The following is a 27,725-nucleotide window of genomic DNA, read 5'->3' on the forward strand; positions in this document are numbered from 1 at the left end:
GTGTTTTCTTCGTGGTGCCATGACGGCGTTGTAATAGGAAAGATAAAGGACTGGCTGTGTTCTGTTTTCAAGGAAGATAATCGCAGAAGGCCTTGCGAACGCACACCTGCCCCGTTGCCCAGGACACAGATAGATGGGGAAGGACGCGCAGCATGAATCTAATCTGTCTGCCTTGAGATGGTCTGTCTGCTTCCTTCTGCAGGAAACAAATGGGGGCCCGAAAGAGAGGCTTGTTAGAGCAGTGGTGTCCAACTGTCTTGGCAAGAGTGGCACAAAGCAAGTCCTCCCGTGTGCTCAGAGCTACTTGTGCCACATGATGGGCCGAGGCATAATTCTGCCTTCAGTCTACCTTGCCAGAAAACAGGCAGCAGTGTGCAAGAGAAAGAGAGAGAGAGATAAAAGAGAAAGCAAGAGAGATGTAAGCAAGCATACAGTCCTGTTTCTGAGTCCTTGCCAGGCTTGTGTGTCCTAATAATAATAATAATAATAATAATAATAATAATAATAATAATAATAATATTTTAAAAAAATTTATACCCTGCCCTTTCCAGTCAGAGCCGGGCTCGGGGCGGCTAACACCAGTAAAATTCAGTAAAATCATAATAGGAAAAAAAAACTGATTTAAAATATAGGTTAAAATGCAGCCTTATTTTAAAACTAGCCCATAGATCAAAACACTAAGGGGAGGGAAAACATAAGGGTCAGACTTGAGTCCAAACCAAAGGCCAGGTGGAACAGCTCTGTCTTGCAGGCCCTGCGGAAAGAAGTCAAGTCCCCCAGGCCAGTACTGAAAAGGCCCTGGCCCTAGTTGTGACCAATCTAACCACCTTGCGCCCTGGGACCTCCAAAATGTTGTCATTTGTGGACCTTAAGGTCCTCTGCGGGGCATACCAGGAGAGGCGGTCCCGTAGGTATGTGGGTCCTAATGCTCTACTCCAGGAGTGCTGCAGAGCCTAGCTACCTGTGCCACTCATGTGGTGCAGGGGGCTTAACACTCATGCGTGCCTACGTAGGGGCTACAAAAGCACAAGCCTGAAACTTCTTATCAGGTTGCTTTGTTTTGTTTTGAATATTTTACACTAAAAAAAACATAAATCTGTAGAATGGTTGGATTCTGCAGCCTGCATAAATGGTGTAAATGTGCATGAATTTGCAGAGCACATAAACTTCTGCAACTGCGAGTCACAGGAACGGGTGAGGAGCATTTTGCAGATCCCACAGGAGTTGGGGAAACAGCCGTAGTTTTGCATCTGCTCTGCTTATACAAAGTCACTCTCTGAGTTCTCCAGGTAGGGTTGGGAGACAAACCTGTCTGAAGCCCCGGTGAGCTGCTAACCGTCAGTGTAGACAATACCAATGGTCTGACTTGGTACCAACACCAAGACCTTCTTGCACTGTGTCCTGCTGTCCCTGGTGATGGGGAAAGACCGCAGAGTCAGGAAAGGAAGAGATGTTTTGCACTACCTAGTCTCAGGATTCTTTCACCCACCCTGGTGCTGGCAGCCTATAGCTTCCTCCTGTGTAAAATAACTTGCTGGGCAGGCTTGAGTATACCAGTGCGAAAGCCAAGCTCCATCTCTGTTGCTCCGTAGACTCTCTTGTTGCTGCTCAGCCAGGTTACCTGCCTGTCCTCCTGTCTCCTTTCTGCGTGCTGCTTCTCTGCATCCATAGCCTCACTTGTTTCTGGGCTGTCATAAGTCAAATCCACACCCGGCTTTGATCAATCACCCTTGCACCATTGTAACAGTAAATGGCTTTCCCCAAAGAATCTTGGGAATTGTGCTTCGTTAAGGGTGCTGGGGGGGGACGCGGGTGGCGCTGTGGGTTAAACCATAGAGCCTAGGACTTGCCGATCAGAAGGTCGGCGGTTTGAATCCCCACGACGGGGTGAGCTCCCATTGCTCGGTCCCTGCTCCTGCCAACCCAGCAGTTCGAAAGCATGGCAAAGTGCAAGTAGATAAATAGGTACCACTCCGGCGGGAAGGTAAACGGCATTTCCATGCACTGCTCTAGTTCGCCAGAAGCGGCTTAGTCATGCTGGCCACATGACCCGGAAGCTGTACGCCGGCTCCCTCGGCCAGTAAAGCGAGATGAGCGCCATAACCCCAGAGTCGGCCACGACTGGACCTAATGGTCAGGGGTCCCTTTACCTTTAAGGGTGCTGGGAGTTGTTAGGAGGCTCCTCCCAGGGCTAGAGTTCCCAACACCCTTAGCAAACTACAGTTCCCAGGATCCTTTGGAAGGAAGCCTCAACGGCTAGGTTGATTATTTCATGCTACCATTGCCCGGCTCTGCAAGTGTTGCTAGACTAGAACTTGGATAATCTCAGAGCTTTGGCTATGCCAGCTGGAACTGATGGGCGTGAGGAGTCCCAACAACATCCGGACGCCCACAGATGTAGGGTCTGTCCCCAACTCTCCATGCCACCTCCTCTCCCAGTTTCGCCACAGCTCCATACTTGCAGTCTTCCAATGGACAAGGCAGCCAAGCTCTAACCCCTTTCCCTCTCTTCGGACACTTAACTTGAAATCACGTTAAGATTGTTATTTGTGAGTGTCTCCTCCTTCCTCCTCCTCCCCCCCGTCCAGCGTCTTAATTAGGTGCTTGACAACATTAACTTTCAAATGGATGCAAAGCCTCTCTGTTGCAGCAAATACGCTTTGACGAAAGAATTAGGCTCCCCCCTCCTTCCGGCCCCCCTGTTTTGAGCTGCGGCAGATGCCTGCTCATTTGGAACAGGCTATTCAGGGTGAGCACGTACAAGCACTGCTATCCCCCTTCAGTGGGTCGCCTGCCTGTGGGCCCATTAATGCCCCGTTGTGTTTCAAGATGGCAGCAACCTCCCGAACGCGGAGGAGGCTGTAGAAGGGCAAAGCTGCTCCCCCTCAAATGAGTTTTGCCTCTGTTTGACGCTTCCCAGAGCCTTGCGTCCCGGATTAAGCCACGCTGGTCCTTTTTAAAATGGAAAATAATCGATCTGGAGCCGGCCCCTTTTTCCCCACCTAGAGCGCACTTTTCTGGCACCTCTCAGGTGGGCGCCATTGCAGGCTGGTGCTCCCCCTGCCCGCTTCTGGCCTTTACATACTTCTGAGAAGCCCAAAATGAACATTTCGAGTCAAAATGCGAGTCTACACTTTTTTAGGTCTGTGACTCCTCCTAGCCGCCATTGGTCAACTAAATGGGTGGGGCAAATTCGTATTTCCTTTTCTTCAGTCCCTCCCTCATGTAGTGGCAATGGGCTTTAAGCTTTCCAGTCAGGCCTCTACCATTGCACACATGCATGTTTGCACGAGGACCCCTCAGAGCTGCCCTAGCCATCTGCCCGAATCTAAGGGAGGCGGGGATACATTTATTGACCTGCACCAGAACCAGGGGTGACCCCCAAACCAGCTAGGGAGACAGCTTGCCATAGTTTTCAGCAGTGAACACTGCACGGTTTCATTTCATTTCACTTTTGATTTGTATACCACCTTTCTATACAACTATACGCAAGGCGTTTTACAAGCTGAGGAAACAACGGAATAGATAGCAAAGACCATGCAACTAATAGCAATCTGACCCAATAAAAAAAAGTCATAGTAAAGGTGTAACTTTAAAATCAAAAACTTAAATCACATAAAGCAATATTCAATAATCCCTTGTTAAACCAACATCTTTTCTGGGCTGCCCCGAGTTTCGAATTCCAGCACCTATTTTTCTTGGTGTTCATGCCAGAAGCATGACCTAAGTGCGCATTAATTATGTCAGGAGTGGAATTCAGGTAGCGGGCCGTGACTTTGTTTTATCTTGTTTTATTTGTGTGTGTCTCTCACGCACAGAATCCCCATTTACCACAGCAGCCTCGAAAACCACTCATGGTTTTTTCCCGATCATATGTTTTTTGGGTTCCTAACATTGAATGAGAGCATTTAATATACAGTGGTACCTTGGGTTACATACGCTTCAGGTTACATACGCTTCAGGTTACAGACTCCGCTAAGCCAGAAATAGTGCTTCAGGTTAAGAACTTTGCTTCAGGATGAGAACAGAAATCGTGCTCCCGCGGCGCGGCGGCAGCAGGAGGCCCCATTAGCTAAAGTGGTGCTTCAGGTTAAGAACAGTTTCAGGTTAAGAACGGACCTCCGGAACGAATTAAGTACTTAACCCGAGATACCACTGTATTATATCAGGTGCCTTGTCTCATCTGTGGAGGTATGTGAACTTCTCCAGTTGGGTTTCCACCCCGGAATCACATGCAATAGCCCCCCAAGCTCTCTATCTGAGCCCGTATGTCTCTGAACCCCAGCTGCTAGGAATTGCAGGTTGCAATGGCATGGCTGTGCTCATGTCTTGCTCATGGGCTTCCCATGGGTATCTGTTCTGCCCCTGTGAGAGCATGATGCTGGGCTTCAATAGGCCTCTGCTCTGATCCAGTACTGTGGCTCTTCTTATGTCCCTGACATAGCTGGTTTCCAAAGAGGACAAGGCAAATTCATGGAGGAAAGGGTTAGGTCAATGACCACCGGCCACAGTAGCTGCTGATGGAATCTCCAAACTTCAGAGGCAACGCTTTGCTTAATTATCAGATGCAAAGGGCAAACAAGAAGGAATGGCTTGTCTTCATAGCTCCCTGAGTTTTCCCCAAGGACATCTGGCTTTTTCACTGTCGGGAACGGGAGTGCTGGGTTTGATGGGTTGCAACTGTGATCCAACCAGGCGGTTCTCAAGTTGTGTTAGCACCATCTACTGGGGAGTCAAATGTTCTGTGGAAACGGATTCGCAGGTTTTGTGGTACAGAACTTGGCTGCGTCACAAAATTGTCAAGGGCTCAGGTTTTTTGGTGGGGACTTAAGAAAGCAGTCCTGTGTGCCTCCTTCCCAACCACAAATCACTGGTTGCTACGGCGAGCTAAAATTAGTGGACCACTGTGGAGGTGGGCATCTCTGGCAACCAACACTTAGCGTGGAACCTTTTGCAGTTCCCCTGCAACATCTGCCTTTGAGCAGAGATACAATATCTACTAGTGGGCTGAAGCATCCATTATCCTTTGACCCCTGGCAAATCCAAAATACGCTTTGCCATTTATTCTTGCAAGGTTTTGCTCTGCTTTAGTCTTTACTGAAAGGTGATAAGTGAGTTGCCTGGTATTGGTTGAAAACGCACTAGTGTGGGTTCACAAAGTCAGAGACGAGGATATGTGTTTTTTTTTTCTTTTTTGCAAGATCCTGTGCAAGATCTAGAGTGTCTAGCCTTATCACATAATGTCCAAGCTAAGTTGCCTGTGTTCCCAGCCTCCTTTGTTTCTTTCCTTTGCGCTGAAAAGCAGAGCAGTGTGCTATTGTTCACCCTAGACAACCACTGAATGACAGTCGCCAATTGAGGGCACCCTTATAAATTGATAGCTTGCGGTTCAGTTCTTTGAGGCTATTGATACAGCGTCACAGTTGTGGAACACATTTCCCGGGGAGTATTGCCTGGCTATTTATTTCTCCCTTTAATTTTAGGGAACACTCTTGGTTCTGGCAGGTTGTTTCCATTGAGTCTGAAGAATGAGTTGCTCTCTCTTTTTTTAAAGCTTGATAACTCCTTTTAGTCATTTTATCATTTCATGGGTTCTCATTTCTTTTATTGCTTCTGCCACCCGTGTCAAACTAAAACCATCCCTGCACAACAGATGCCCCAGGGGCCAGGCTATAATTTTTTAAAAACGAAAGAGTAAGTTCTGCCCAAGTTTGCCCCAGAGCCGTCAATTCTGTGAGCATCAGGAAAAACTTTCTGACAGTAAGAGCTGTTTGACAGTGGAACGGTCTCCCTTGGGAAGTGGTGGACTCTCCTTCCTTGGAGGTTTTTAAGCAGAGGTTGGGTGGCCACCTGTCATGGATGCTTTAGCTGAGATTCCTGAATTTCAGGGGGTTGGACTAGATGACCCTTGGGGTCCCTTCCAAGTCTACGATTCTATGATTTACCCTGGGTATAGGGAGCCTCCAACCTGCCAGATGATGCTGAACTGCAGCTCCCATCAGCCCAAACAAGCATGGCCAGCGGCCAGGAATGATGGTAGTTCGGCAGTGTCTGGGGGGCCAAAGATTCCCCACAGGTGATTTAGACACTGGCATTCAGGTCAGGCCACTGTTGAGGAATCTTCTTGTCCCATTCATTCTTTTTTACCTTGGTGTTGGAGGAACCTTTTAGGAACTTTGCATTGCACGTTGCAATATTCTGGTTTTCAATTGACTTTGTCCGTTTGTATTATATCTTTGTTAAATTGCTTTGAGACTTTTGTTGTTGTTGCATAAATCGGTGGGGGAAAATGTAATAAATTATAACAATCAATTTCCTAGGCATGGTTCAGAAATTTGTATCAAGGCACCGCAGATGGCATTAGAACCCTCAAAGGCCCCTGTGAAGACCTCTAGCCTTGGTTTAATCTGTGTTTGAAATACTGGGTGGTTTTACTCAAAATAGACCCATTGAAATGAATGAACATGGCTAAATTAGGCCCATTAATTTCACTGGGTCCATTCTGAGTTAAACCCACTGCTTTTATTATTTCCATGCACCACTTGGGAATATTGTGTGTGTGTGTGTGTGTGTGTGTGTGTGTGTGTGTGTGTGTTGAAAACCTTTCTTGCCAGGTTTTTCTAAATACGACCGCTTTCTTCTTTCAGGTGCTACAAGAGAAATTGGCTCTGCTCTGACCAGAATGTGCATGCGGCACAGAAGCATAGAGTCCAAACTCAGGCAGTTCTCAAGGTGAGTTAATGCATGCCAGTGAGCCAACACAAATCGGAAAGAGCCCTTCATTATTAGCTCCTGGACTTTGGTCAAGATGTAATTGCTACACAACCCCTTTCATTCAGGACCACATTAAGTTGTTTGCTGGGGCTGGCTTCCAGCTAACCTCTGACTTTCGGTTGCTGGGAACACCCTTTCCTTTTCTCCCATCAAACAAACCGGGCTTTGTGGGAGAGGAAGAGTTTACTGCCCACCCCGAGAAAAAAAACAGAGGCTTGCTGGCACAACCCTCTTTGCACACCAGGAGTTCCTAGTCATGGCATTAAGTGTAACTCAGCAGTGACGCCAAAGGGGGATCGGTTCCAAAGCTGAGAACTTGGGAAATTGCTGCAAAAGCAAACTATTTTATTGGGCCTTCTCCAGTATCTGGTAACTCTCTCTCTCGAGGGAGTCTGAGAGCTACAGTTGCGCTGGGAGATTTAGCTATGAAATGGAGAGTCCCACCGCCCAACCCCTCTGATCTAGACACTCTTTGGCCAGCCCTACTTCTCATGCCACCTGCAGTATGGACGCAATAATGCACAGCCTAACGTGATGGGCTGTTGAGAACACTTCAAAATAATTTTATGAATGGGTAAGCACAGCTCATGGATATTGAGGGGGTTTCTGAGTAGTCCGTGGGTCTGGCTTAGGTTAGATTCAGGTTGATTTCCCCTGCCCCCTTTGCAGGATTTGATTCCTCTTTGTGTTTTCTCAACCAAATTAGTGCTTTAATAGACTGTCTGATAAACCCACTTCAAGAGCAGATGGAAGAATGGAAGAAAGTAGCCAATCAACTGGATAAAGACCATGCAAAAGGTAGTTATATGGAGAAGGAGCCGTGGACAAGATGTGGCTGAACGATACAGGTTTTAAAATATAACTGTGCAAATGTTTACTTTTTGTGCTGTGTATTCGAGAATCTGGTCACACGAGGTGGCGATGGCCGCTTATGGGATGACGCAGGTACAACCAGGGTTATGCATGAGCCAGCGCTAAGAAATCAGGAATGGGCAGTGAGAATCGCCTGCTCCTTTGCTGCATCTCCTTCCGTCCCTTAAGCAAACCCCCCTTTCCTTCTGCAACCACGTTTAAGCGTCATGTTAGCTCCAGTGTTATAAACATGGTTAGGTTTAACCACAGTTTCCGTTTTTAATAAGGGTTTGGAACCATGGTTTAATGGAGTTGGCTTTCAAGTCCTGGTTTTGAGTAGGTGCCAAGGGTAGCCTTAATACTGTCACTTAACGCTGTTAAAGTAATGCAGGTGGCTTGCCACTTTTTCCTAAGCTGGAAAGGACTTCAGGCGAAGGATCACGCACTTCTGCACCTGGTGCTCAGTCTCTTAACCATGGATAAAGAGGTACCAGGATCCACATCTGAAGATTTGATAGAAGCCGCCACTTCTAAAAAAAAGAGTGATGTGTTCATTTTATGCAGAGATTTCAGGCCATACGGCTAAGTATTGCTTGCAACCGCTTTAATGTTTTGTGTGTGCTTAAATGCACCCTCAAAAAGGGACGCGGGTGGCACTGTGGGTTAAACTACAGAGCCTAGGACCTGCAGATCAGAAGGTTGGCGGTTCGAATCCCCGCGACGGGGTGAGCTCCCGTTGCTCAGTCCCAGCTCCTGCCAACCTAGCAGTTTGAAAGCACGTCAAAGTGCAAGTAGATAAATAGGTACCGCTCTGGCGGGAAAGTAAACGGCGTTTCCGTGTGCTGCTCTGGTTCACCAGAAGTGGCTTAGTCATGCTGGCCACATGACCCAGAAGCTGTACGCCAGCTCCCTCGGCCAATAAAGCGAGATGAGCGCCACAACCCCAGAGTCGGCCACGACTGGACCTAATGGTCAGGGGCCCCTTTACCTTTAAATGCACCCTCAAGTGCTGAGAAGAAAGTACAGTGGATGCTCAGGTTGCGAACATGATGTGTGCAGGATGCACGTTCGCAACCCGTGTCTGTGCATGCGCGGGTTGCGATTTGGCGCTTCTGCGCATGCGCAGATTGTGATTTAGTGCTTCTGCGCATGCGCGACCGCCGAAACCTGGAAGTAACTCGTTCCGGTACTTCCGGGTTTTGGCGGTCCTCAACCTGAAAAAAATGCAACCTGAAGCGTCTGTAACCCAAGGTATGACTGTACAACCAGAATCTGGGACTTTGCGAAGCCCCAGTGGCTAGAACCCGCGGTTCTGCCCTGTTAATTGCAGAGGGGTGCATTTGTAGTAGTCTTAACCACAGGAAGCCGCGGTTTCTTAAAATAAAATGAAAGAACAATAAAGGACAGGTTACCACTAAAACCTGATGCTCTCTAAGAACATCCTGTCTGGCTGTTTTGAACAATTGCTGCTGCTCAAATAGGACAGGTGAACCGGTGGTTAGGCTGTGCCAGAGCAGGTGGATTTAGTGGTGGAGCTGCTACCTTTTCTTAATCTCTGCTAACTTGTGCTGGCCGGGGCATTTAATTTTCATTTCATTTTCATTTGTATACCACCTTTCTATATTGCTATATGGACAAGGCGGTTTACAAAGCTGAAGAAGCAACAAAACAGGTGGCAAAGTTCACCCACCTAATAGCAGTATGATCCAATGCAAGAAAGTCATAATAAAAGCATAGCTTCAAAATAAACAACTTACTGTATATCAAAATAAAGCAACGTTCAACAATCCCATTGGAATATAATAGTAAGCAGTAAAATTAAATACCAGCAGATAATAATTAAACAGTTTACACTTGAAAATTGCAGTAAAGAATGACTAAACTGTAATCAATAAAAATAACAGTAAGTCACAATGCATAAAATAGCACAAAGCATACAAAACCAGAAAGTGGGGAGCTGTGGTTCTCCCCCCTTTATTTTATTTTGTTCCTTCCCATTGCCTTCAGTGGGAAGGGAGTAACCATGCTAGCTCATAAGCTGCTTAAGGTTCTGGTTTGGGGGAGGAGGTGAGGGGTATCAGAGGGGAAAAGCAGCCTAGGATTGTACATGTTCCCAGCTGTCCCCCACATGTTTCCAGGCTGCCCACAGAAAGGGAAGTCAGAAATATAGTGCATGCCCCTCCAAGTGGCCCTAGTTTTGCAGTTTTAACCATGCTTGTGTTGCATATTTTACATTCTAAACTGTTGAAGGGCATTTGAGGTGCAGGTTAAGTAGGGCCACCAGCAGATTCTGACTCGGCCCACACCTCCTCCTCCTCCTTCTCACGAGTAATCAGATGAGTACTTGGATTATATTGAGGCCCCCTTGGGGTTACTTGTTGTGACATCACTCATCACCAGGTGACTCACTGGGGCACGATGGTTTGAGCATGTGATGCCAATCCTGGCTCATTGATTTCCGGGCCCAGTTATAAAGCCTTAAATGGCTCAGGACTGCAATACCTCAAGGATCGCCTCTTTCCATATGAACCCACCCAGATCCCGAGATCATTTTCTGAGGCCCTTCTTTGTGTGCCTCCTTTACGAGAGGTCTGGAGGGTAGCAACACAAGAACGGGGCCTTCTCTGCAGTGGCCTCCCATCTGTAGAATGCTCTCCCCAGGAAGGCTTGCCTGGACCTTCATTACACACCTTTAGACGCCAGATGAAAAGTTTTCTCTTTAACCAGGCATTTGGCTGATTAACGTGGGCTTTTAAATGTGTTTGTGTGGGGGGGGTGTTATTGTTTTGTTTTTGTTTTATTGTGTATTTTGTATTCTCAATTTGTATTTTTCTGTTGTGAACTGCCCTGGGATCTTTGGGTTAAAGGGCAATATACAAATTTAATAAATAATATTAATATTTTCCTTCCCTTCCCTTTTACATACTGCTTTTGTGCTAAATATTAGTGAAATGCATTAGGATGCATCAACAGAGAAAAGTAGCTTAAATTGCTTTCTCAAACACTGCATGCCATTCTCTGAACTCCTAGCATCATCAGGCATAGCCAGATCTATTTATTTATTTTTACAAAGCATGCCATAGCATAGATGTCAAATGTGTTGATATTCAGACTGTGTTTCCCGCTTTCTCTCTCTAGAATACAAGAAAGCCCGCCAGGAGATTAAAAAGAAATCTTCAGACACACTGAAACTACAGAAGAAAGCAAAGAAAGGTAAATTTCTCCCTGAGGTTTTCCTTACATGCTTGGTGTGTGGTTGCTCTGAATTTCCTGTTTGTTTGTTTTTTATTGCAGCAAAAAGCTGTGTTTCTGTGACGGTGCATAAATAATAATTTGGATGTATTGCTTTGTTTTTGCCAAACACACACACACACCTCCAATTTAGGGTGGAATTAAATGTTGTGGTCTTCTGGCCATTTCATCTGCACAAGCATGTCATTTTGAAAGATGGAATAGTCTCCCACCCTCTCCTCCCCCTTTGCACTGTTCTGGGGGATTCTTCTGACACACGTTCCAAGCCAATTTCAAGGGTGCGGTGTGAGTGGGGAGGACAAAGCCCCATTGCAGAAGCAAAAGGTCTTGCACAGGGCTTCCATTGACGGGGCTGGATAGGCGAGTCCCCATCAGAGTCTCCATCCATCCTGGAGAAATTTTTACAAAGCTGAACCCTGTTCTAAACTTATTAGGCTCACGTCCACCCCATACATTTAACACACATTTAAATAATAATAATAATAATAATAATAATAATAATAATAATAATAATAATAAACTTTTATTTATATCCCGCCCTCCTCAGCCGAAGCCGGGCTCAGAGCAGCTAACAACAATAAAATAATACAACATTCTGAAATCATTTCATTATAAAATTAATTCAAATCAAATTAATGGCAACCATTGGGCTAGAGTTCTGTGAGGATTGCCAAAGGAGGGGGTCAGGCTGTGCCCTGGCCAAAGGCCTGGTGGAACAGCTCTGTCTTGCAGGCCCTGCGGAAAGATGTCAAGTCCCACAGGGCCCTAGTCTCTTGTGACAGAGTATTCCACCAGATCGGAGCCACAGCTGAAAAAGCCCTGGCTCTGGTTGAGGCCAGCCTAACCTCTCTGTGGCCTGGGACCTCCAAGATGTTTTTGTCTGAAGATCGTAAGTGCCTCCGTGGGACATACCAGGAGAGGCGGTCCCATAGGTACGAGGGTGCTAGGCCGTATAGGGCTTTAAAGGTTAAAACCAGCACCTTAAACCTGATCCTGTACTCCACCGGGAGCCACTGCAGCTGGTATAGCACTGGGTGAATGTGATCTCGCAGCGAGGACCCCATAAGGAATCTCGCCGTGGCATTCTGCTCCCGCTGGAGTTTCTGAGTCAGTCTCAAGAGCGAGTTACAATTAAGCATGTGTGTGTCCCCCCACCCCCGGAATCCTGGGAACTGTAGTTTGTTGATGGTGCTGGGAATTGTAGCTGTGTGCGTCGAACTACAAGTACCAGGATTCTTGAGGTGCAGGGTGAGAAATACACTTTAAATGTATGGTGTAAATGTGATCTAGACCTCGCACCTAGATGCGGTGGATGCTCAGGTTGCGAACGTGATCCGTGCAGGATGCACGTTCGCAACCTGCAGCATTCGCAACCCGTGTCTGCGCATGCATGGGTTGCAATTTGGCACTTCTGTGCATGCGCAAAGTGCAATTTTGTGCATGCACGACTGCCGAAACCCGGAAGTAACCCGTTCCAGTACTTCTTGGTTTCGGCAGTCCGCAACCTGAAAAAACGCAACCTGAAGTGGATGCAACATGAGGTATGACTGTATAGCCTGCTCCATACTGCTTATGCCCTCTCTGTTCTCCAGACCACAGGGGCGCGCAGGGAAATTTGCAGCAAGGCTCAAAAAGCTTCCCTCCTTATGTGGCAGCTCTGCTGGACAGCTTCCCTATCAGTGTGGGATTGCTAGAACTTGCAACCTCTCTCTTCCACTGCCACTATCCCAGTTGAGGCCCTGAGCCACAGTTGGAGATGGTTCGATGCAGAACCAGCTTGCCCCGCGTATGGAATATGCAATAGCAGGACCCACCTGCTGGTTTTGCACACACCGTTGGGGCCCAGCCCTCCATTCAGAAGCATTGCATTACTGAATGGGCATGTGCCTCTTATGAAAATGCTTTTGTTGCAACTATTAAAATTGCTGGGTGCCAGAGGGTTCTAAAAATGGACGCTTTCCTTTCCATCAAATTGGCTGTGCACTGAATTGCGCTCAGTGGATTATAACACTGCAAAAATTAACTGGAAAGCGAACTGCCTTATGGCAAGTAAATTGGGAAATGTTGTCTGTTCCCAGCCATTGTGAATTCCATCCCTAAACAGCATAACTCCCACACTTAACTGCTGTCGTGTTGACTGTTGTGATACACATTTATTTGTGCTGAGTAGGAGGAAATTTGGGTAAGCGATAGGACTACTTCCTCCCACTGATGGATTTCTATAGCTGTAAGCTGCTGATGCATTTTAATCACTGTATAAGTGCATTGGCCTTCGCACTGAAATAATTTCAATATTTGTTCAGAGTTCTGGTGCGAGTATGTGTTTATGGGTGTGTGTGTCTACCTATCCAACACCATGACCCCTTCATCCTGTAAAATTGGTCCCCCTATTATGTCTTGCGCTCCCAGCCAATTCTGGAGTCACAATAGGAATAGAAAAGAGAATCATTACCATAACACTTAGACCAGGAGTCAGCAAACTTTTTTCAGCAGGGAGCCGGTCCACTGCCCCTCAGACCTTGTGGGGGACCGGACTATATTTTGGGGGGGGGGATGAACGAATAACCCAGAGATGCATTTTAAATAAAAGGACACATTCTACTCATGTAAAAACACCAGGCAGGCCCCACAAATAAACCCAGAGATGCATTTTAAATAAAAGGACACATTCTACTCATGTAAAAACACACTGATTCCCGGACTGTCCGCGGGCCGGATTTAGAAGGCGATTGGGCCGGATCCGGGCCTTGGTTTGCCTACCCATGCTTAGACACTGTTCTGAACAGTCTCTTTCAAATGCTAAGTCCACCCCAGGGTTGGTGTGTGGCACTGAGAGCAGGATAGCTGCTCTTGGCCATCAAGGTTGGCCCCTTGTCTGTCTCAGGAGACAATGGAGGAGTGTGCCTTTGGGGGTGAAGTCAAACGGTTGGAAGATTACAGCACCTGCCATGGCTGTAGAGACTGGGACAGACATGTTTTCATTGAGGATGGGGCCAAACAAAGGCGTCCAGTTGTTCTTCTGTAGGTGCATCGTAGTGTTTCTTCTCTCTGCGCTCCATCCTAGCAGTCAATCCTCCTCTGGTCGCTGCCGTGGATGCAAGACCTACCTGACAGGTCCAGGCCTTCAGTCTTCTGCAGGGTATTCCCACACGATGAGGTTGATGTCGCCAGCCTTCATGTCCCGTTTGCAGACATCTTTGTAGTGCAGAGTTGGTCTGCCAACTGGCCTGGAGCCAGCTCCCCGTAGAGCACATCCTTGGGGAACTTGCCATCTTCCATTCTGTGGACCTTGGATGATGGGATGGGCTTTGCGAAGGAGGCATAAGGCGTTAATACTCTGATTTACCGGATACATGTAGGGTACTAGCCTTGTCCCCCTAGTCCACTGACCACACGCCACGTGTCTTGTGCTATCGAGATGTAACCTTGCCAAAATTTGGAAACTACGTTTTCTTCTTTGTCCAGCTATCTCTTGTTTCTTGTAGTCTCTTTGTCTGGCATATCTGTACACGCACGGTGGCTCCTTTAGAGTGGAAATGTGTCCCTTCTGTTTGTCCCTCCACGTGTATGGAAAATATGCAAGGGGGGGATTTATACAGTGGTCCACACACAAGCTGTTTTAACTTGGTTTTGTGATGTGACCCAGGTTCCCCTACTACTAGTAGTGCCTCCACCAGCTTTTGGGGCAAGCTCTCCCAACGCAGCTTACGATAAAGATGTTACAAACAAAACAAAACAGAGGCACACTGCTGAAACTCCCTGTTTTATTAGAGTGAAGGTGCAATGTCAGTACTTTTACATTTCTCTCATGGTAAAACAGCCCAAAGCCATACTGGAAAATGGTTTGGATTGTAGGCACTTCCTTGATTGTGGGTTCTGCTGTTCACACATGCATCAAAATTTAATCCCATATTCCCATTTGATTCCCATGTACTGTTTTCGCTGAAAATCAATTAATTTAAAAAAAAAACAAAAAAACAAATCGGAAACAGTAAATCTGGATGGTGGAAGAAATTGGGTGGCGGTTTGATAATTACAAGATTGTGTGGACATTTCGGAAAACTTGCATGCAGTAGCAGCACCAAGTTCCACAATAAACTGTTGAGTGGAAGTGTCCTTGGATGTTAAAGGTGTCGATAGCCCTTGAGAGTAAAGTTTGATTGCATCACTTCATTTTAAAAATCATGTTGGATTTGTTTGATGTATTCTCTAAGTATGCAGGCATTTCAAATTTTAATTTTGCTGCCCATTCAAAAATTAAGATTACACGAAAGCCATGAGGTAGTGGTGTGATTTATGTACCCAGGATTCTGAACTGAGTGTATGAAATAGGTTAGGTGGTGCCTTTTTCTTAAGAAAAGCGAATTTCCCATTACAGATTGGGAATGTATTACAGTTCACCATGGTCTACTGCACTATATTGTATTTGTGTCTATTTTGATACTTGTTTTCCAACAGCTCAGCAAGCCTTTCAGTCGTCTTGGGCCTGTATCTATAGCTAAATACCATTTCCAGTTAGAAAACATTGTGTCCGTTACTTCAACCATTTTCGTGAATCTTTTATTTTATTTTTTTGCAACCATTTTTGCAAATGTGTAACGTAACATTGGCTTATTAACAGTTTGATAGCCCAACCCATCAATAAATGGTATATTTTAAAAAATGGCAAACCACGTTCAGCAGCAAAAGGTAATCCTGAAATTGACATGATGATTTTTGCACTCTCTGGACCTTAGAATAAGATGTGTTGTCACTGTGTCTCCCCATTTTTTGATTGTTGGTCTCTAGAAATTTCTGTTCCATAGGCACTTGCTTGGGCAGTTTTTCCACTTCTCAAAGACAACTATTTCAACTATCTCAAAGACAACTATTTCATCCAACAGATTTTAGCATTAAAACATTTTGTTCTGAAAAATATTGCTTGTTAGCTGTTTATATATCCATTAAAAAAAACAACTAGAAGGAGCTTGAGGGATGTTTTACAGAGGGACTGCAACTCCTATGGGGCACAGAATTAAATTAGGAGATTTTGGCACGTTTGGGGAATTCATCTGCTGCATTGGAAATGTTTGAGATTACTTGTATGTCGCAAGTATCTACAGATGTCACACACCTCTGTGTCACGCTGCTGGAGAGTGGATCTTCTGTAGCACATAGGTATTTTTAAGGTCACAATAATGTGCTTTGCATAATGTTATGCCTAGTGTATATATAGAGAAAGATACGTAGAATGGCATCTATAGCGAATTCTGTTCAAGAAAATTTCAGGGTTGGAGAGGAGAACCCGTGGATGTGTTTACCAGTCTTTGCTATAAAATATGTGGTGATTTCAAATGTGTCATGTGATTTTTATTACTCTGATTTAATATTTTTCTTAAGTAACCTACATAGAAACACACACACACACACACACACACACACACACACACTTGTCTAAAGATGAAAATTGTGCAGCGATTTAAACTAAGCGGATGTATGCAAATTTGCATAAGACATTCCAGTTGCATAATTTGAGTTTTGTGCTTACAGTAAACACACCCTTCCCTGTCTTAACGTGTGCACAGAAGGATGTGGGGACTCCTTAAGTGGTGTAAAAAGGGTCAGTTGAGATTATCCTCCAAACCATGATTTGGAGGAACAGTAGTGTTTTAGGTACAAATGTCCTTTCCTATACACCAGTTTTCTCTTGTTTTCAGTTTTCTTCTAATCGTATTGTGCCCTGACACCTGAATTGGGCAAACTATGGTTAGCACCTAACCTCCAACTTATGATTTGAAACCATAGTCTGCAAAACCACTTCAAACCGTGCTTTTTCAAATGACAGTTTAGATACTAGCGCTAGCCATAGTTGGCCTGATTTGTTTGCTACACGAAACCGTGACATAGAGTGGGCTGAACCCGGAAGTGGAGAAATGGAGTCGGGATCAGGCAACTCCTGATACTCCAAACCATGTCTTAAAAAATGGGGGGTGTCCTATTTCACTAGATCTCTTATCGCAAATCTAACCTTTCCCCTGGTTCCCCATTGAATTCATCAAGTTGCATCATGCAAATGTTCGAAGGACCAGCTGCTGAGATGAAAGAAACCGGAAGTTCTAACAAAGCTAAATAAATTAAAACCAGCTTGAGTACAGCAGGATTTTGTTTGGGTGGAAATTAGCACTTTGACCTTAGCAACTCTGGAATGTGAAAGAAGGAAAGAAACCTTTGGCGTGAACGGGATCATTTTGCTTCTCTTCAATCTGCTAATGATGTATATAAACACTAGGAAATTTAGAACACTGGTTTTGACTTATTTTATTTTCCTTCTCCTGTGTCAATTTTTGTATCCTGCTCCCCTTCTCGACAGCTGAGGCGCTGGGTAAGTCTGAGCTGCACCGCATCCCTGGTGGCTGGTTGGTATAATTCTTTGCTGTGGCCTCTTATGGTTGTCTGGTCTCATACTAGCTGCCTAGACTTTAATTTCGAATTAAAAACTCCTGCATCTTTTGGCCTCAACACCCGAGAGCAGGTGTCTTCTCAGCCAGATGCTACATGAAATCCATAGTGATGCACTAGGTTTGGAAAATATTAGGTTGGCGGTCTGAATCCCTGCAACGGGGTGACCTCCCGTTGCTCGGTCCCTGCTCCTGCCAGCCTAGCAGTTCGAAAGCACGAAGGGCAAGTAGATAAATAGGTATGGCTCTGGCGGGAAGGTAAAAGGCGTTTCCGTGCGCTGCTCTGGTTCGCCAGAAGCGGCTTAGTCATGCTGGCCACATGACCCAGAAGCTGTACGCCGGCTCCCTCGGCCAATAAAGCGAGGTGAGTGCCGCAACCCCAGAGTCAGTCACAACTGGACCTAATGGTCAAGGGTCCCTTTACCTTTACCTTTACTGGCATTAAATTATTTAAGTACGAGCTGTGCCCTCAAACACTTCTCAGGTTTCTGGGCATCATGATGATATGTGGCCAAGTTATTTTCTAGACCTGACTTGAGGCATTCAGCCTTCCCATTTTACTACCTTTTCCAGGGTATGCAGGAAAATTAGCTTCACATCTTAATAGCCTAGGAAAAAGCTGGAATACTTGACTCGAAATCACAGCTCAATTCTTACTACCAGATTGATGCCACCAAATTATAAGCAAATTGATGTAAAGGAGTTGAGCAGTATTTATTTTATAAGATTTTTTTACCCGCCCATCACCGTAAGGTCCTGGGGCAGTTTACACCTGTAGAAAATACAACGAAAATAAAAACAGATGAAACCATTACAAAAGGAGCAGAGCGATACAAATTCAGCCAACGAGGTGGGAAGCCAAATACATTCATTTTCAATGGCTGAGGTACGTCTTCACCATAAGGTGAAAGCTGTACAACTTAAGATGAAAGACACACCTCTCTGCGGAGGGAGTTCCACAATTTAGGAGCTCCTGGGCCACCATCCTTGACTCCTTTGAGGGTGGTGGAACTGAGTAGACTTATCCAAGTGTGCTGGGCTTAGATGTCCAAGAGACCTGAGGTTAGAACGGCGACACCATCAAATTTATTCCATTTTCGAAAACTTACATGCAATCTCTCAACAGGATTATTTCAAATATATGTGCCTATTCAAAACATCTTTTTAAAGTCTGGAGCCTAAATTCCCATGTTTGTAACCCCTTGACCCTAAAACATACCCTTAAAAAAAATCACTTGCATGTTATGCCCTGATTGATAACAAATATATGAGTTTGGTGTGTTGAGAATGGGTAGAAATACGTGGTTCCGAAATGAGGTTTTCAGTTAGAGGTAACTGACAAGTCAGGCTGTTGGGAGTAGAAAATGACTTTTGTTTTATCCTCGAATGTTGTGATCTTCAGTATGTTTGCAGCAGGGAAATCCCATAGTCCCTGGCCATTGGTCCATGCTGGTTGGGGTTGATAGATGATGGAGTACAGCAAACATCAAGGAGGATTACCTGTCTAAATTTTAATAGTGGGAAAGACAATGGGGGGGGTGAAGGAGAGATAAATGTAAGGAACGGATGAAGGGGGAGCAAGTGCCTCTATATCTTCTTAGACTTGGATATACCGTATTTTTCGCCCTATAGGGTGCACTGGCCCATAGACGCACCTCGTTTTCTCGGGGGGGAAATGAATAAAAAAAAATTATTCCCCCCCCCCAGCCGCGGGGCTGGGGTGCCCCAGCCCCCAGAACAGGCTGCTATCCGCAAGCCTTGTGAGCCCGGCAGCAACTCCCACCGGGCTCGCAAGGCTTGCAGACACCTGCAAGAAGCACGAGGCGTCCTCCGGAGGGCGCCCCGTGCTTCAGGCTGCTGCCGACAAGCCTTGCGAGCCCGCGGGAACTCCCCCCGGGCACGCAAGGCTTGCGGACACCTGCGCGAAGCACGTGGCGTCCTCCGGAGGGCACCCTGTGCTTCGGGCTGCTGGCCTTGCGAGCCCGCGGGACCTCCCGCCGGGCTTGCAAGGCTTGCGGATAGCTTCCTGAAGCCTGGAGACCGAGAGGGGTCGGTGCGCACCGATGCCTCGCTCTCCAGGCTTCAGCGAAAGCCTGCATTCGCCCCATAGGACGCACACACATTTCCCCTTCATTTTTGGAGGGGGAAAATGCGTCCTATAGGGCGAAAAATACGGTAGGTTGCCAATTGGCCCTGAAGATTAAGGGGTTACACCCAAGCTTTCAAGGCAAATGTGAGTTTGAAGAGGGAGGAGGCTGGTGGTTGTGGTTTTTTTTAATGGAATGAGATTCATGCAGTGCTATGTGTGCGCACTGATGAAGCAACCTTTCTGTGAAACTCAGTGTGAATGTGTTTGAGAAAGAGGCTGTTTCTGTTCTCGTCTTTATACCGTAACAACACAACAGGGAAGGTGGTGATAGCATAGCGAAATGCAATGTGACAAAAGATAGTGTCACCAGGGCAACCGTTAGACACTTATAAATCTAAACAACCACGAAAATAACAGGAGTCATTTTTTTCTGAATGAACATTCATATATTTGAATAGAAAGAAGAATCCACTCATAAATCAGAGTTGCTCAACATTCAGACGTAGTTCCGGTCTACATCACATTTCCTCTCCCCAAAGGCCCTAATCACCGAGCTAACAAAATTAAATAAAACAAGATTCCAGTCAACGTCTATTTCCATATGAGGTAAACAAAATGCGAAGAGAACGCACACATGCAACATTATCTGTGTAGTAAAATGTAGGTAGTGTGCAATTATACTACTAATAATTTATGAGTGGATTGTTCCCCGATCGAGATTCAAATATATGAATGTTCATTCAGAAAAAGATGACTCCTGTTATTTTCACGGTCTTCATACTGTGGCAGGAGAGTAAAGAGAAAGTCTAAGACAGGGGTTAGCAACCTAAGGTCCACGGGCCACAAGTGGCCCACGGGGAGCTGCCCCCAAACCGAGCCGCCCAGGGACTCGCTTCTGCGGCGCCGGAAATCGTGTCTGCGCAGATGCCGGAAATTGCAGGCGCCCATGGAGTGATCTCCGCTGGAGTGAACTGGCCCAGGCGAGGTAACCCTTGCTGACCCCTGGTCTAAGACTTGCGCTACCAAGGGGCGTTGCAGAGCAGGGTTTGAGAGCCCCCCAATATGTAGCTACTGGGATGATATTGAAGCTGGTATCTTCCTAGCATGCCTCCTATATAGCAGAGGGCCGAGGAAGACCATAGGTTTTAGCTTTCTGCTTCAGTGAGATCCTAGCTGCACTCATATGGCACCTCTCAGCACTTACAGAAGTCTGTCCAAGGCGCTTAATTCCGATTTAGTGTCTGAATTACGAACACAAAAGCTTCTGCCATGCACAGTTGCACTTGAGTAGCCAGACACTTAACAGGCAACACACTGGAGTCTGAGCTCTTTAATTTCTTCCTGTAGTTAAAATAACTGCCGGTATGTCCTTGTGACGCACAGCTCCGATCTTGCTAGTAGCCTTCAGTGGAGTGGAGGTTAAATGTGTTCACGGTGAGGGGATATTCGCAGCATAAATTCTGCCTGCCTCCCATTGGGATGAAGCCATGTAAATGGTCATTATTGAAGAGGAGATGGAGGCATGGTTGGCGGCGAACCTAGAGGAATCTGGGCAGCACTCTTGCATCACACATGGGATTGAAGACCATGATTGCCATCTCAGACCTTAATGGATCTAGCGCTGGCTGAGAGCCAAGACGGCAGGGTTGGCCCCATATTACATCTTTTCCCAACTAATACCCTCAAATTTTGTTGGAATGCAACTCGCGTCAACCTTGACCATTGGCCATTCTGGCTGGGGCTTATGGGAGTTGGGGGGCCAGCAAGATCTCCTTAGCAGCGCCAGCTGTTGAGGTGATTTGTGTCCTGTGAGTCTTGGTCTCACAAAGACTATTAGCCTGTAACTGAATTTTTGCTGTACTTGCTAACACTTCCGTTCTTCGCAGTAGCATTTTCTACGCACGTGTTATTCGCTACAGAATAAGCTTTTTGTGTGTAGAATTGACTGGCTGTGAGCAGCCACTTTTAAGTCAAGGTGGGCTTTTTTGCGGGGTGGGGTATAAACTAGTGTCTTACCTTAGTAAGCTTTCTGGGCTAGCTCCCAGGCTGTTGGTTTTCTTTTCTTTGCAGCACATATACTTTGATGTTCCGACGAAGTCCCCAAACCCTGAAGGCAAATAAATGTACTGCTTCTGTCAGCTGATGTCTCATGCCAGCTTCAGTTTTGTGGGTGCCTTTTTGTGGTCACTTTTGCCAATGAAGCACATCAACCTGGATACCAAGCTGTACCTTAACGGTTCAATATTTTTCTGGGGAATTTTTAAAATACACTTAAGATTGTGGGGGGCGGATGCACAATATGGTGGTGAGTTTGGCAGGAGATGAGAGCTGTGCATACATTTGAACGCCAATATCCTTGTTTGTTTGCAACCCAGTGGCTTGAATTGAAGCAAGTTCCCTACTTCCCTTGTGAAACTGATTTCCTCCCTGATACCTTTACGTGAAAAGTTTGTATATATACACACCAACTCCTGTTACCCCCTTTAACTTTTGCTTATGAAACTGGATTGGCTTTAAACTGGGGTGGGTAAGTAACCTCTTCTGCTTCTCCTGGACCTGACATCTTTCACTAAACTTTGGTGGGACTCAGCCAGGTTATTACTGAACTGGCGAGTCTTGGGACAAGGGAGTTGGTGTTGCACAACCTTCAATCTGTCCTCTGAACCCGCCTTCCTGCCTTTTTACGGAACCATTTTCAGTTTGCTGGCCAAGAGAACACCCGTCCCCTAAACTCCTCCATGGCATGTTCTAAGCTGCATGGCCATATATATAACCTTGGCGTCTCCAGTTGAACAGATGAGAGAGCAGGTGGTGAGAAAGACGTCTGTCAAATGAGTCGCTGCTGGTCAAAACAGACAATACTGCAAATACAGTGAGCTGGTGTGAGGCAGCTTTCTGCATCTCATGCAGCGCATTGGGCAGGCCTTGTGGGGCTCTTTGTTACTCTGAACAGTGCACTAGGTAATGCATATTATACGAGGAGATTGGTAATCGGTAGGCAAGCCGTCGTCATCAGAAGACCCTTGCTGGGTCAGACCAAAGGCTGACCTAATCTCGTGTCCTCTCCACCACAGTAGCCTTGGGAGGCCCACAAGCAGGACATGCGCTCAACAACACTGTCCCATTTGTGTTGCCCCAGCAAGTGGTACTCAGAGACAGGCTGCCTCTGTTCCTGAGGGTAGTATGCAGCCCCCATGACTACTGGCCCACTGATAGGCAAATTCATAGAGAGCAGTTTGAAGCCATCTTTGTTGGTGGCCTTTGCTGTGCCCTTCTGTAAGTGAATTCCATAAACTGGCAGTACACTATTCGAAAAAATGCTTCCTTTAGTCTTTCCAGAATCTCCCACCTTTGTTTCATTGGATGGTTCCAGGTTCTAGAAGGAGAAAAAGCTTCCTCCAACCACTTTCTCCATTCATAATTCTATAAATCTGTTATGGCGCAAGCTATGTTTGTCTACCATTACTGATCTTCTTGTTAAAGGAACCCCAAATAAACTGCTAACGATTCCCAGGGTATCCTGAAAAAAAGCGGTGGAGACCCCCAGTCTGTGTCACTGTAGCTTGAATTGTTCCATCTTCTGTTACGTATTTGATGAAATACAATATTTGACCGCTCCGTGAAAGCGTAACCTCTTCTGTGTAGCCTGTTCTTAATACTGTAAAATATAAGAACTGTGTTTTCTTTGTTAAATTAACATTCCCTCCCCTTTGTCCCAAAGGAGGTGTGCTAGGCTCCTTGATTTAAGCCGCAAATTCATCTTATTCAAGGCAGATTCACTCCCATTGAGGTGGAGCAACAAGGGAGTTGACGGCATGTAGTGACTAGCCTTGTGAACACACTTGACGTGAGCCCAGATATAGCCAAAGCCATACAAATGTTTATGGGCTTCCTTGGGAGTAGCTTCGGCCTATAACCACCTTTGCTTTTTCTCCGTTGTGAATAGGTAGAGGAGACATCCAACCTCAGCTAGATAGCGCCCTACAGGACGTGAACGATAAATACCTACTTCTTGAAGAAACAGAGAAACAGGCCGTTAGGAAAGCCCTGATTGAGGAACGGGGCAGATTCTGCTCATTCATTTCCATGCTGCGGCCTGTGATTGTGAGTTTTGTTTTGAGCCTTTCCCCCATTGTTTTGAGTCTGAAATTCCCAGGTTTCAGAAAAGGTTGTTTATGTATGCCACTACTGCGGCCCATGTTTTGTTAGCCCCAAAATGGAAAACAAGCAAGGTCCCAGCCAAAGAAGAATGGCAACTTAAGCTGACAGAATATGTGCAGCTTGCAGACTTAACATATAGAATAAGAGAACAAGAAGAACATATGTTTAGAGAAGATTGGAAAACGTTTATTGAATATATGGGGGGAGGGAACTGTGTACACTTGAAAATGTTGGCAGGATTAAGATCAATTCAACAGTGTAAATAAGGTTTGATGGGTGCAATAATGGAATACTGAATGTATTCTTGTTCTTGTAAAATATGCAGGGATTTATGATAGGCAAAATGAACCATGGAAAGAGAAGAAGGGAAGTCATTGATATTTTAAGGGTGTTTAAATGAGTGTTTTAAATTGTAAAACAGAAAATGTAATAAAAATTATTATTTAAAAAAGGAAAGCGATGTGGCAAGAACTAAGAAGGCTTTTTTTTAAAAAAAAATGGTTTAAGAATGAAGGAATGTTGACATCTTGCTTGCAAGCCTGACCTTTTCTGTAGCATCAGTCATAAGTATCTAATCCTTTTTTTTTAACCTTTACAAATTGTGTCTTTTTAAAGAAGTGAGTGGTGCTTATGCCTTGACTTAGTAAGATGAAGCAGCTAGTTTGCTGCAGTTGACCCAAATTGCATACGCAATAGAACTCAGTAACACGGCCAGTGCTGATTTTCTGCTTCATTTCTTTTTTCTTTTCTTTTTAATCTTCCAGGAGGAAGAAATCTCAATGCTGGGAGAAATAACTCACCTGCAGACCATCTCAGAAGATCTGAAAAGCCTCACTATGGACCCTCACAAGCTGCCGCCATCAAGTGAGCAGGTTAGTTTGACTGAGGAAGGGCTAATCTGTTGGGTTTACTGTGTCAACTCAACTCCCAAATGGTAGAATTCCATATATGTGCAAAAGGTAAATACCCAATGAAAATAATTCCCCATGCAAGCGCTATTGATATGATTGACAGCTGCCCAAGAACATGGTAACATCCTTGCCTAGCTCCTCTTGGGGTGGCCGGCTGTGGGGGCTTCAGGAGGAGAACTTTCCAATAGACTGTGCCCTTAACCTTCATCTATGTTAATATTTTCCCAGCCTGGTGCCCTCTAGATGTTGTTGGACTACAACTCCCATCATCCATGACTGTTGGTCGTACAGGCCAGGGATGTTGGGAGTTGTAGTCTCAACAACATCTGGAGGGCACTGGGTTGAGGAAGTGACAGTGTAGCTTCACTAGATTTCAGCAAGCAGCACTGGAATATGGTTGGCAGAATCTTCAATAAAACTGGTTGTGTTTTGTAAGGGTTTTGCTGGTCTGGAGGGCTCTGAGAAACCCTGTGTTTCAAGAAAGAGAAAGACTGAAGGACCATGATAATAACAAGTCTGTAATATTAGAAATAAGTGTGCTGGGGTGTTAGTAGGATATGCTTAACTTGATGCCCTGATAGGATTGGTTGACCTGACAGCAGCTAGCTAGTTTCAAGCCACCAATGACCAATTCACTGGTGTAAATAACCGTGCATGGCTATCTCCCGATTCTCCAGGTAATTCTAGATTTGAAAGGCTCTGATTATGGCTGGTCCTATCAGACTCCTCCATCATCTCCCAGTACCACCATGTCAAGAAAGTCCAGTGTGTGCAGGTAAGCAGAAAAGGCGCATGATCTGTTTCTATGGGAACCCAATGTTTTACTCTAATAAACACTCTTCTGTAAGATTTATTTATGTATATGCTTGGATCCTGCTCTTTCCTCTAGGATGTTTGAAGCACCTAGGAAGGACCACTCAGTGTTCATCCAGGCACTGATGAGGTCCATCACCTTTTGAGGGCTCAGCTACACGGGCTGTTTGTCCTGTGATTTCTAAACATGTTTTTCTTTCATCCTGCCGCTTTCCCCAGAAAACCTGTGGTTTACTGCTGAATCGGGGCAAATGTTAATTAGGTTTTCTGCAGATTGATGTTTGTTCCGATTCAGTGGCAAGCAGTCAAAAGCAGCAGGACAAAAGAAGAACCTCTCAGACCCTTGTCTCGAAATCACAATCTTCTCCATGCTGCGACAAAATGTTCTCCCCAACCCATTCACGGGCAGTGAGCTTTTAGTCTTGACTCACATCAACATAATGGTGTTCTAAGATGGTTGAATCTGGGGGTACGTCTGAATTCTGTAAAATAATGATGTGTCTACTCTTTGTGGTCCTCTCCTTCTTGAGATGCTATTGATAGAGTGAAATAGAATTGTTGAGCATTGTTATGACAGCCATACAAAGAGGCTCGGGGAAAAACTTCAAAGGAAAACCGGCCACTGACCATCCAGTTGTCGATTTGGGGTCTGGTATTCTTTGCCACTGTCTCATGAACCCACATACATTGTAAATGTTTATACAATTGTTCAGTCGTACAGCAGGCTTAATTTCTCAGTAGCATAAACTGCTTGGATGCCTCCCGTTTCTCTTGCAACTTCTTTGAGTAAAATCCTTTACTGAAAATTATTCGGTAGTACTTTACTGTTCAGTACTGATGAAATGCAGTTCAGAAAAAAAAGAATTAATTTTTTTATTTTTGCGTGTTTCGAGCATCTAGATCCCCCTTTGACCTCTTCCATGAAAACTGTTTTCTCTCTGCTAAAACAGTTTGGCAGCATGCACCTCCTCCTCCTCCCTCACTCCTTGCCAGGCACACCGGTGTCTAATTCTCTCCTTTTCTCCACCAAAAGGAAGACGTTCTGCTGTATGTTTCTTGCTCCTGCATTTATTTTTAGCCTTAAATGCTATTATTATTATTATTGTCATTATTTTTAACAAATTTGCCTTCCGAATCACATGGATTGGAGAGCTGCAGCACCCTACGGCATGGTAGACCAAGATGCCCCTTGCATTTCCCTGCGTAGCTAGCTGTCCATGCATGCGTACGTACAGTATCTATAGACAGGAGATCTATAGATATTTCTATTGACAGCGGTAAGCACAGGCTTTTCAAAATGCAATATCCTTAACAAGGAAAATGGCTGGCCATACAATCCCAGCAGCGGTCTTCTGGGCAAACTAGGCAAGATGATGGGAGATTCACGTGACCATCGTCTCCACAGGCGATGGGATTGTATAGCCTCTTGTCTCCCGCAAAGCAGATTGCCAGCTCTATTTACTGCTTAAAGGGAATCCTCAGGAGACCCCCATCAAAGATCTGCTGCTGTCTTCATCTGGTCCAGCCCAACAGTTGGTAGTATTATGTAAACAGCAGAAGCTTAAAGGAGAAAGTAGCCAGCCCTCTTGGGTTAGCAGTGAAACCCCACCTCTGCCTTAAAATTATAAAATTCTGCTGCAGACTTTTAACCCCAAGGGAGGGTGCCTTTTCTGGCGATAGGGAGGAAGGGACATGGCAACCTCAGGAGCAGAGTGAGGCCACTGCTTGCATCAGCAGAATTGAGAGGCAAGGCAGGTCCAGTCCACGGTGCATAGTCTGCCAGAAGTCTCTCCTGTCCCGGCCCCATTGAGTACCAGGATCTGTACCGGAGTGCAGTAGTGGTTTTGCTACCACTCCCATTCACGTCAGTGGAATTTGCACAGGGAATCTCTCAGTAGAACGTTCCACGTGCTGGTTAGCTTTTTGTTCGGGTGCTGATGGGATTTCTCACCTCGGGCGCCTTGAGGCAGCCCTAATCGGTATCCAATGCAGCATTTCAAATATACCCGTAAAAGTCACCTAGCCTACAAAGAAATTGTGTCCAGCAGAGTCAGTGCTCTTGCAGACCTTCCATTCACACAGTGGAACTTCCTCTTCCTCCTTCTGTGCTCCCACCCCTTCAGATCGGCTCTGAGGTTGCCCCTAGCCCTCTGCAGCAGATTGGGGTGGCGTGAGAGGAGAAAGGGAAGTTCTGTTGCATGAGCAGAAGTCCTTCCACTCGTGCAACAAATGTTCGATTCGACCCAAGCTATCCCAGCTTCCTCCCCAGTTGTCAGCTGTTTCATTCCATGCTGGTAGCCTGGGGTGGGGTGGGGAACCAGCTCCCTTCCGCTTTCCTGCCTGGTCTGCTGGAGGAACTTCTTCCTTTGCAGAAACAGCCCCTGACTTGTTCATTGCAGCATTCTAGTGCCACGCTATGCTGTCGATTTGCCATTT

General features: G+C 45.8%; 1 protein-coding gene across 11 annotated transcripts in view; it reads left to right on the plus strand.

The window, feature by feature from the left end:
- The window catches only part of MTSS1 (MTSS I-BAR domain containing 1), a 157,903-nt gene that overhangs the window by 114,981 nt on the left and 15,197 nt on the right, over positions 1-27,725 (plus strand). For all 11 annotated transcript variants that reach the window (XM_053395337.1, XM_053395343.1, XM_053395338.1 and 8 more), the window contains exons 4-9: positions 6,648-6,732; positions 7,481-7,572; positions 10,765-10,839; positions 23,351-23,508; positions 24,330-24,437; positions 25,154-25,251. In XM_053395337.1, coding sequence (XP_053251312.1) covers positions 6,648-6,732; positions 7,481-7,572; positions 10,765-10,839; positions 23,351-23,508; positions 24,330-24,437; positions 25,154-25,251 — 616 coding nt within the window. The remainder of the gene's footprint in view (positions 1-6,647; positions 6,733-7,480; positions 7,573-10,764; positions 10,840-23,350; positions 23,509-24,329; positions 24,438-25,153; positions 25,252-27,725) is intronic.

Source organism: Podarcis raffonei, chromosome 7, assembly GCF_027172205.1.
Source record: "Podarcis raffonei isolate rPodRaf1 chromosome 7, rPodRaf1.pri, whole genome shotgun sequence".
Classification (NCBI taxonomy): Eukaryota; Metazoa; Chordata; class Lepidosauria; order Squamata; family Lacertidae; genus Podarcis; species Podarcis raffonei.